The sequence below is a fragment of the Clytia hemisphaerica genome, unplaced genomic scaffold, assembly GCF_902728285.1.
Source record: "Clytia hemisphaerica strain Z4C2 unplaced genomic scaffold, Clytia hemisphaerica genome assembly, whole genome shotgun sequence".
Classification (NCBI taxonomy): Eukaryota; Metazoa; Cnidaria; class Hydrozoa; order Leptothecata; family Clytiidae; genus Clytia; species Clytia hemisphaerica.
The window spans coordinates 1-11103 of record NW_027103271.1 but is presented as its reverse complement, the minus strand read 5'-3'; the positions used below and the strand labels follow the sequence as shown (position 1 = coordinate 11103).

At 33.3% G+C, this 11103-nt stretch overlaps 1 protein-coding gene across 1 annotated transcript; it reads left to right on the top strand.

The window, feature by feature from the left end:
• Positions 1–1174: 1174 nt before the first annotated feature.
• LOC136801745 (uncharacterized) lies at positions 1175–5901 on the top strand. The gene is made up of 4 exons (XM_067058407.1): positions 1175–1495; positions 1854–2015; positions 3136–3832; positions 4931–5901. Exons 1-4 carry the CDS (start codon positions 1175–1177, stop codon positions 5893–5895), a joined length of 2145 nt encoding a protein of 714 aa, XP_066914508.1. The 3' UTR covers positions 5896–5901.
• The last annotated feature ends 5202 nt before the right edge of the window (positions 5902–11103 follow it).

The window sequence follows — 11103 nt, the reverse complement described above, 5'->3', positions numbered from 1 at the left end:
CTTTCTAAGGTACCGAATTATGGGGGAGGGGGTAGGGTCCGAAATTCGAATTTTTTCAAAATGTATGTACCAAAACGAGGGGGCAAGGGGGGGGGGCTGAAAACAATTCAAAAATAAGTTGTTATCTAATTTTGAACTTTCAAGAATCAAAATCTATTAATGAAAACCCTAGGAATATTACTCCTATCAAGAAACATGTGGATGAGCTTTACGGACTCTCATGTAGAATCAATTTTTCGAATCTGAGCAGCACACTTCCGTCAGTCGGCAACGGCCAAATAAACTTCTCTTCTATGCTTCTCTGAATCACATCCATCCTCCTTCGTGGATGTTTTTTTCTCGAATTTTCGCGGTAACTAATTCATGATATTCATGACGTGATGTTTTCTACGGAAGCAACCCGGTTTTACCCAGTAGTAGCAAACTTTAGCTAGAGGAAAGTTGTTCAAAACTTGCCACTACTGGCAAAAACTGGGGTGTTTCAATTAAAAACATTACGTCATGAATATCATGAATTTTCGCGGCGAAATTCTTTGATTACCCTAGGAGTATATATGTATAGTGTCCCCCGGATCAACCTCGATTCCATGGCGAACAGTCAGCGGCCGCGCGGGAAAATATAGTTGCTAGTCTAGATGAGAGGCAAATAGGAAGCTCACTGTTACGCCCTGGTACAGACTTGTTGAAAATGCATGAAATCAGAACATTTTTTTTGAGCGGGTTTTAGATGAGGTGAAGCAAGGCAAGCAGTCTGTCAGTCTGTACAGCGGTTTCACGTTTGTTCCTTGTTGTCGTCTGTCTGTCTGGTTGTCCCAGACTTTTTACATATATAATAACATTTTTGTCAAGTTTGATGGAAATGATGTCGCCAGGTTCAAGGAAAATGACGTCAATAGCAGGTAAAAATCTTCACAGCACTGCCACATGAAATGTTTGCATGTAGTTCTTTTCAATTTTTTTTCCATCATGTCTCCCATAGGCCCATCCCCTTTTTTAGTATATAACAAAAATAGTTGTTTTTAGTCTTTGAGAAGCTATAAAAGGAGCAAATCTTCAGTTGTTCAGTTGTGATTCAGCCTTCCAGTTACCAGTGTCCATAAGAAGTGTATCAAGTCAAAGCAGCATCTCATGAATGTAAAAATTAAATGTACAAATTTTGAATTATTATAATGGCATGGCATCTGTGGCGGTGGAGAAGACTCCAACGAAAAAGTATGCTCGAAGTGTTGATTCATCGAAGCTCAACTGTTGCAGGCTATGTGGCGAAGAAAAAACAAGGTATCAGAAAGTATTGTCAAATGTTGGAACAAAAAAGAATCTTGTTTCAAAAATTGAACAGTGTTGTGGCATCCTCATAAAATGTGATGATGAGTTGCCAAGCACGATTTGTACAGCTTGTGAAGCCTTTGTCGAAAAAGTGATTCAGTTCAAAACCAAATGCCAAAGAGTGAATGACGAAATGAATTTAACAACAACAACTAAGAGGTGCCTCAAAGTAACTGATGTTGTGTTGTCACCTTCCAGACGACCAGTTCCAAATAAAAAACTTAAGTTTGAGGCTAAAACAAACATTGATATTGATAGTGAAGATGCTTTTGCTGCAAAGCTGATAGAACTTGATTCAATCGACCCTTGCAAAATTGCTTCATTAATTTTCCTGTCATGTACAAACATTTTTTCACAAATCAAGCGTTTGATTATACAATCCATCCAAAAAAAAGTCAACCATTTATGTAAGCGTTCAGGTGACGGATCATTTCTCTACAACAAAGATTATGATTCAATCAATGGCTGCCACACAATTACAATCTATTTTTGAAGAGCTTGTAAAAAATTTTCCATTCCTTGTCCAGATCCTAGAAGCTATGTCATCCAAAAAATGCCTTACAACAGATGATATGAAACCGAAATTTGCTTTCATCTACAGCATTCTATTGAGTTCAAGATGGCATGAGCTGAGCTACTTAAAACGTATCACCACTGTCTTGTTGATTGAAGGAGGTTGTAGTAAAAAAGTAAGCTTGATTTTAAATTATTTTCATTTTTCTTGTCTTCTAGTGCGTAGTACAGTACTGTCAAAGGATTTAAAGGAGAAAACATTTATGACAGTTTGCTGGTTTGCTTGAGGTCACTGTGTACTGTACTAAAGAATTCTCATGGTTGCCGTATATGATCCCTAACTCTGTCACCCCTATTTTTGAAAGGTTGTTCTTTTTTAGTGAGCTTTTTATTAGGTTTTAGTAGGTGGAAAGATAGAAGGTCAAAATTGTAAATTTAACTGTCAAAGGGATTCAGTTGATACAAGTTGCCAAAAAAGGGGTGACAGAGATAGGGTCATGTACGATATGATTTTAATTTCTGAAATTTTAATGAGTGAAACGAGGATGTACCTAATTAATGCAAGAATAAATTAATTTAGAAGTTATTAATGCGAATGACAGCCAAAATCTTTTATGTTTTGCAGTATTAATTAATGATGATTTAAAAAGAATTCTTTTCATTCAATAAAAACTTCACCATAGGTTAGGCTCTCAAAAGGTGCTTGAAAAAAATAGATTCAAAGGAGAATATATATAGCCAATACAGGCCTTTCACTTTGACAAAATAAAGCTTTTTTATTTTCGCTTGGAAAATCACCAAAATTAGATAAGGCTGATAAAAAAAGTAGTATTGTTTCCGGAAATCGGCCGGATGAACTCTTTCTTCATACTGTACATCAACTGGAATTTTTTTTTTTGGTAGCCTACTGTATAATCCTATTAGAACAAAGATATAAAAATAAAACAAGCTTCAAGAGATTATTCAGATAATTTTCTAAAGAAACTGCAGAGTTTTCAATTAGCAACAAAAAATAATATATAACTTCATTTTACAAAAAAAATATGTTCCAGTCTTAGCATTTTATCTAGATAAAAATCCTTTTTCTTTCAGTTTCTTTACAAAAAAATTATATAAATTTCAAACAATTTATTTACAAAATTTAATTTTTAAGTCCATCTTATATGTAAGTTCTAGAGTCTAGGGGGAGGGGTAAATCTTCAGCTCTTAGCATAGTTCTTTCAATCATTGTTTATAACAGTTTGGTAATTTATTAAGATAGATTCCCAATTTAGTCCTAAATTGAATTATTTTCAGTTGCAGCAAAGGCTTACCAAATTGGGAGTTTGTCTATCATATTCAACTAGAGATGTTTTATTAAATGCACTTGGTCAACATTTCATGGATGGAGCTGTAGAGATTTTAAAGAAAAATGCAACACTACGTGGCACTGGTGACAATTGGGACATGAAAATAAAAATGGATCATATGCGTAAAGCTGTTCAAAATAAAGATTTGCACCTATTTGCCTCAAACTTGATTAAAAACCGTGTTGATTTTAAACACCTTCCAAATGATAGGCCAATCGGGAAAATCAGTGAATTAAACATGTCCAAACTTGTTCCAAACATAAATGAATGGAAATCCTATGTTTCTTCCTGTAAAGTATTGATTTCTCGTATTTTGATTGAATTTTTTCCTGAATTCAAAATCTTTTCATCTGTCTATCCTGACCATATTCCTCATCAATATTATGATGCTATGAAAGAGAAGTCCACAACAGCCACACTGCCAATAATTGATGCAGACGAGGCAAAATACCAGGACTGTGTCAAGATTTTGCGAACATACGAGAAATGGATTTGGGAACTGTATGACAAAGCTGGGCTCGCCCCACCAGATGTTCCAGATATTGATATCAATGACGTTCCTGATAGAAATCAAGCTGATCCTGGTCAACCTATGGCACAAATTGTCTTCACCAATGATGACCCAATGAAAAACAACAAAAATCGTCTTTGCTGGTGATCAACTGACTCGGGTTCGTTTTTCTGGAGCAAAAGACCTCCTCCAAGGTAGTCACACACCCACTGATCGACTGGAGCATTGTTCACCATTCATCCATTCAGCAAAGCGTGGCATACTAAAGCCTAAATCTTTGCCTTACAGTCTTGTTATCTTTACTGTTTACAGTTTACATTGTTACTTGGTCTACGATTTACTTTATTCTTTCAAAAGACATTCTAGAACGTGGCCGAATTGCCTGTAATAAGAATGGAACTTTAAGGTGAAAAAACTTCGAATTTATCGTGCAAACGAACTCTAATGAAATGTTCGTAATTGAAAAATTTTTCCGTTAAACCCCAAGATTCGCAATGAAGAATCAATAGGCACCAAATCGAAGAGTACGTAATGCACAAAGATAAGCTTGATTCGAATACATCTTCGCTATCTTTACAGTCGCGGGTAATCATGGTGCGAGGTAACAGAACTTTTCAACTACAGGAAGAAATAACTTTTGTATTTGAAAGATCCTTGGCAGCGTTTCGGTAAGATTTCAGGTACATTGTGGTGGCTAGCCCTAAAATTGTTCAAGTTGGTGCCAAAATCTCGCGAATTCGAAAAGCTGCAGTAGATGAAAGGAACCTTTGGAAACGAGACCCGTCATTGATCCAGAGTGAGAATGATTGCAATGAAGCAGAAATGAAAAGCGTGTGGGAAAGAATTTCAGAAGTGACCTTGACCGAAAAGGACATGTTGGAACCTATCAAAGTTTGACAGTGAGTTCCAAGTGATTATGCTCTCTGAGCCAGCTTGACAGTGCATTACTATTTTTTTCGAAAACCGCATTGAGTTTCATGATCTAGGCTCTCGATAAGTGGTTGAGTCGACTGAATCAGGATAGCACGAGGATTCAGAGCATAATGCGATGAAATCAGGTAAATCCTGAAACAGTGTTCCAATGGTAGGGCAGTTAATGATCAAGTCATTTAAGTTTTTGAACAATGTATGTTATGACAGTTGAGGAACAGCTTGTTCACCATTCAAACCAGCAATGTGGCATACTAAAGCCTCTTTTTACAGTACTGTTACAATTTACTTTATATGTCAGAGTCTGTGAATGAAAAGGGAACTTTAAAGTTTTTTCGTGAAAAACTAAATCGCAAGAATGTCACACCAAAGAAAGTTGTTGATAATTATCAAGGTAGCGAAGAGTTTTTCCTTAGCGTTGGTAAAGGGTACATTGTGGTGGCTGCCCTAAAATTATTTGGAATGTCAAGCTTAGATGATAAGCCAGCAGATTTGCCAGATGAGAAAGCACCAGAAAATGTGAAAAAAGAGTACCTTGACAACTATTTGGAACGTTTCGTGAGGAGTTATGTCACTCAGAGTGATTACAATAATGACACAGCCGATGATCTGAAACAAAATTATGCGTTAATGACAATCTTTTTGACAATGTTATTGTTACAGTTGAAGGACACAGCTGCTGAAGCTGATGGTGATCGAAACCTCATCAACCAAAAGATTTTGCTTGTTGTTTTCAAAGCGTTAAATAATCGCAGTAAGTATGCAATAGAAATGTTTGTGTCAATTGCACAAATTGAATGTACTTTAACACCAAGGCTGTCGGAGGAGTTCAAGTGGGGTTTTTTTCTAAATTGGCGTGGCGGAAAAGGAAACAACATTGAGGATGATCTTGCACAGGAAATTTGCAACCGTCTAAGCAAAAAGATCGTGAAGAGAATGGGTGCAAACAAAAGCATGAAAACGATTGCCAAAGTCTGCAAAGCTACCAATGGTATCAAGGATATCGTTGAAAGCTTTGATCAGGCAGTTTCAGTTGAGCATGGTTCATCACACCACACTACCAGGGATTCTTTTGATGATGAGAAAGAAATTATTGCAGATATATTAAATTTTGGACCTTTTCAGTATGATGGACCAAGAGCATTTGAATGTTTTCCAGATATCAAGAGAATACCTCAGAGATATTTAAACTATGTAGACTTTGCCAAATGGATTGAAGACAAAAAACGAGAATGGTCTGTTCCAGATATGTTAAATTTTGAATAGAAAGTATATTTGATGTACAGTACATAAAGGAATTATTCTGAGCTATTACAGGATTTTCTTGGCTTACACTTCGTACTAATTCTATGTTTAAAAGAACTACATGCAAACAAAAATTTGATCAATACAGCCTTTTTTAAATTATGTTTTTTTTTGTTGAGGGGGGAATATCATACTTATTTTTAAATTAAATCACACGATCACTGAAGCGGTACTTACTCTGCTAACGGATAGGCCCCGTGTCGGTAATGGTATCTCTCTCTAGTTCTTGCCTACACTCTTTTTATGGCTCAAAATGGCCAAAAATTAAGAACAATACAAGAACAGTTCTGAGGCTCAAAATTTTTTCTTTTTTAAAGATGTTTTTACCAAATATTTCAGTGACTAAGACTAAGCTAATATAGTATCTTTTGAAACTTTTATTACCTTGTAGGACCCTTGCTAGAAAATTTCTTGCTCAAAAAATATTTTTCTCTCACCAAAAGTAAGAAGAGAATAAAGAACAATTTGAGGCTAAAAGCGCAAAAAAATAAGAACAGTTTGAGCCTCAACTTAAATTTACTGGTTCTTATAAAAAAAGAGTGTATATATTTATCTTTAATCTACTTCTCCTTTACAGACTTTATTTAAAAAAGAAAACTAAAGTATTTACTTAGAGATTTTATAATAAAACTGTATATATTATACAACAATAAATTTCTGGTGATAAAAGAGAGTAAAAATATTATCTCTAAAAGAGGATACAGGATACATTTATTTTCAAAAATCTTTATTTTGTGGTTGATGATCACTAATCCTTTAATTTTTATACCACAGTCTGGGAAATATTTTTCTTTTTAAATCTTCTTCTACTTTAATCGGAGAAATTTTAGCGAGAGAAATTTTAGGTTTTTAGTGCCATTTTCGCTACAATTTATCTCGCTAAAAAAACATGTCAAATCGACAAATCGTTAAAATTAATCCACGCTAAATTTTTATTTCATGCTTTTTGCCGAAAACCCCTAGGAAAATTGAAGAAATTAGGTTAAAACTAGGCAAATTCGCTAAAATAAATCCAAAAAAAATCAAGATTTTTGTGATTCGCTAATTAGCGCTAAAATTTCTCCAATTAAAGTAGCCTTTTCCAATGTCTTAACTGTTTTTATGAAATCTTTTTTTACGAAAATTTATTAACACTTTTGAAATTTTGCTTTCATGTTTTTGTGGAATTCTTTGTCAATTTTTTTTTTGTAATTATATGTAACATGATGCTAAAAAATAAAAAGTCTGCTTTATACACAAATACTTTTAAAACCCATCTAGATATTTTTAATTCCCTTTTTATTGACTAGAAAACATTTTTGAAAAGGAAAAATAAAATTTGAATTTATTCTGTCTGTTAACTTTAAATTACATGCCTGTTGTCATGTACAAGGTTCTCGATCCTGACAGGCGTTACGTGGAAATCCACAAACAAAATGTACATGATCTTTACATTTTCCTTTTGTTTATTATAAGAAAAGAAAAATGTAACAAAACAAAAAGTCTTGCTTAAGCTGATGATAATTAAATTATCAGCTTAAGCAAGACTTTGTTGTATTTCAAAACTATTTCTCAACAATTTCAAGTGAATTATATTATGGGAAGTATATAAGTGAACAAAAGATGGCTTTAAAAAAAGTTATATCATACTTTATTGCATCAAAATCTTATCCAAACCAAAAATTGCATTTAGCGGCATTTAAATTTTGCGCCCAAAGCCGGTTTGTGAATTTTGCTGTATTTTCATTTCGCATATCCAAGAGAAAAAAGTGTATTTTTACTGTGTTTTAATAATGTATTTTTCGGATAAATTAGTCAAATTTTGTGTTTTTTGCTAAAAATTGCATTTCGCAGTCGAGCCAGGGTTTCAAATACATTTTTTGCTGCATTTTAATTTCAAGGTTTTTAACTCTACTTGGAAACTGCAAAATTTTCATGCAAAAAAGTAATTCCCTCTTAATCTGCAGTGAATCATCAATGGTGAATTGTTATTATTTAAACTATTTTCTTTCTTATTTTTACAGGACTTTCACCCTAGCTTGTGGTCAAGTTTACTGGGTTCAATTCCCAGCTAGGGTAATAAAATCAACTGAAAGAAGTCAAAAGCATGTGACACAACTGAAATCAAGAGAATGGCATTTTAGAATAAACTTATGTTAATCAGCTAAAATAATTCAAATTTAGCTAAAATAATAATTACGCATTAATTACCTTAAGGGAACAAATTTTGGCGGGTACTTAATTTGGCGGATGACCGAAAAAAAATTTTTTAGAGGGGATTTTTATTAGCAGATGGACAAAAACTACATTTGATGGGAATGGGAATTTAATTTGGTGGTTGCTGAAAATTTAACCTGTAAAATGGCAACAAAACAAACAAACACCTTTAATAAACATCTTAAGTGTTTAATTTTGTGTATGGCCAGAAAAATTAAATTTTGCGGATTTTGTAATATTCTGCATTTATTTATATCCAATTTTATCCAATATTCATCCAACCGTTTTGCCTGAACCTAACCAGACTAATAATGAATCTAAGAATTTCTAAGAAACTATCAATCATATCCTTAATTCAATGCATACAGGTACTGTGTCAAACGATATATACAAATGAATAATTTAATTGCAGGGATTAATTTTCGCAAATTGGAAAATCTAAAATTTCATGGGGTAACAAAAAATATAAAAAGCAAAAATTGATACATTGCACTGTTTTTGTTGGAGCTTTCTTATCTCAACCCCTTATTTAAGCAATAAATGCTCAAAAAAGGAGAAACGATTAGAATTACCATTTTAAACAGACAAGCAACAATAATAAACCACAACACACAACCATATCAAACAAGCTATACCAAGCAAAAATATAAAAAGAAAAATGCACAACCATACCAAACCAAAAAGTGAACGGCATGAAATGATTCGTTAAATTCGTTAAATAAAAAATATTGTATGCAGTGTACGCCAATTTCTTTTCATGTTTGTGACGTAGTCATTTAGAAAAATAAAAAATAAAAAGATGTACAGTAAAATATTTTGAGTTTTATGATGTTTAAAAAAAAAAAAATTACAAACATTCTGAGATTCTAGCTCAACTGAAGTTGAGAACAACTGTCTGGATATACCAAAACTTTAGGGCTAATTTTGCCTGATAAAATACTTTGTAATAAATTGATTTTTTTTTTGTGTTTTTGGGAATTTAACCAAAAATTTGTTTAGAATATTTCCTTTAAAAAAGGTAATCCAATCCAAAAAAAAATTCTGAAATGTAAATCTGATTCAAAACTACACACACTAAGCAACAACAAAAAATAGGCAAAAAGCCAAAAATAGTACTGGTAGGTATGTATTTATCGAAGTCAACAGTTAGCTCATTGCTATTATTGCTGACTAGGCGAGACCAATTTAATTTATTGTTCTACGGGCCCGATCGACCCTGCTTTTGCCAGAAAGAAAAAAATAATAATATAGGCATTTTAATTCTAAAATACCACTTATGTTAATTTTTTTTGAAAAAAGAAAGTATATATTATCTAACTTCTGAACAAATGTTTATAACTCCAATTTATAAATCAATTAACCCAATTAATCAACGTCTTAGACATTTAGACTTAAATTTTTCGGTAATCAAAATTAAGGTTAAAAACAGGGAGAAACTTTTCTTTAGATTTTCTCTGACCCTTGAATTTAGAATTATTATTGTTATTATCCCTATGGACCGACCCATATTGTTTTACCATCTGCCCATAGAACAATAAATTAAATTAGTCTCACCCTATAGCTCAATCTTACATTTTACCTTAAGGTTATACTGGTCTTAATACTTATACTTAAAATATCAACAACATATCAGAAAAGCAGAATTTGGGGAACTCTTACTGAAAAAAAAATACAAAATTATCATGTTGCTATTGGAGCATATTTGTCAATAATTGAAAAGAGTTCTTTTCTGCAGTCGCTATGAAAAACATCAAAATTGTATAGTAGACTCATTTCATCTACAATATCTGCTACACTTTCAGCTATCCTTTCAGATTTACTTGCAACTCCTGGTTCCTCTGGTAATGGAATGTCAAAATAAAAGTCATTTTTGATCTTGTCTTCATACTTTTTTAAACAATCATCCAGTTCTTGTTTCAAAATGTCCATCATTGACTGACCCAGCTGCCTTTTTTCTATTTTCCAATATGGAAAAATATGGAAAAGAATTATTTTCATCGCAATTCGAACAACATCTTTTTTTGCTTAGGGCATTGAAAATCAAAATAATTTGTCAATTCCTTTCTCAAGCATCCCTTTGCCAAACAATAATCTCGCATTGATTTTTGAGTATGCGTATTTGGAGCAATATCATTATTATTATAAAATAGTGTTGCCCAAGAGTCACATTTTGTCCGTCCAGCTCTCCCAATCTCTTGTGTGTATGCTTCCATTGACGATGGAGGTCCAATATGCATAACATGAGCTATATTAGGAGCATCTACACCCATCCCTAATGCAGTGGTGGCAAATAGAACCCTAATTCTAGAATGTTGCTGTTTAATTTCTTCTAAGATGAAGACTTTCTCTGCTGGAGGTGATGGTGAATGAAACTGGTTGAAGAGTCTGGCTTTACATGATATTTCTTTACCTACATACTGTTTTTTCAGTCAAAATTCTATCATCAAAAAGCTTATATGCTTTTCCACAGAAATCAAGCCTCATATAAATTATTGTCATTGGAAAATTTTCCTTCAGATGCAACAAATTTTTGGCTATCGGTTCTAAAATTTCGGTGACACCATCAAAGCCATACAATGATGGTTTTCTTTCCACTATCGATAAAAATATGTTTGGGCGGTTAGGACTAACACAGACAACTTTTAAATTTTTCATACATAAAGTTTGAGCAAAAGTTTTTGTTTGTTTTTTTGTAGCAGTTGCAGTTACAGCAATGAACTTTAATTCAGGAATCAATGATCTGAGGACTGCCAACTCACTGAAATCTGTACGAAACTCTTTTCCCCAAATTTCAACGCAATGAGCTTCATCAATGGCACAAGCAACAACACGTTCTTTGAATATGTCAGATTTTAAGAGCTGTCTTCCTTCAGCACTTAGAAAGGCTTCTGGATGACCAAACAAAATATCAAGTTCTCCAGATTTCACAATGTCTGATAAGTGTAATAAACCCTGACCCTTAGATTCAGTCTT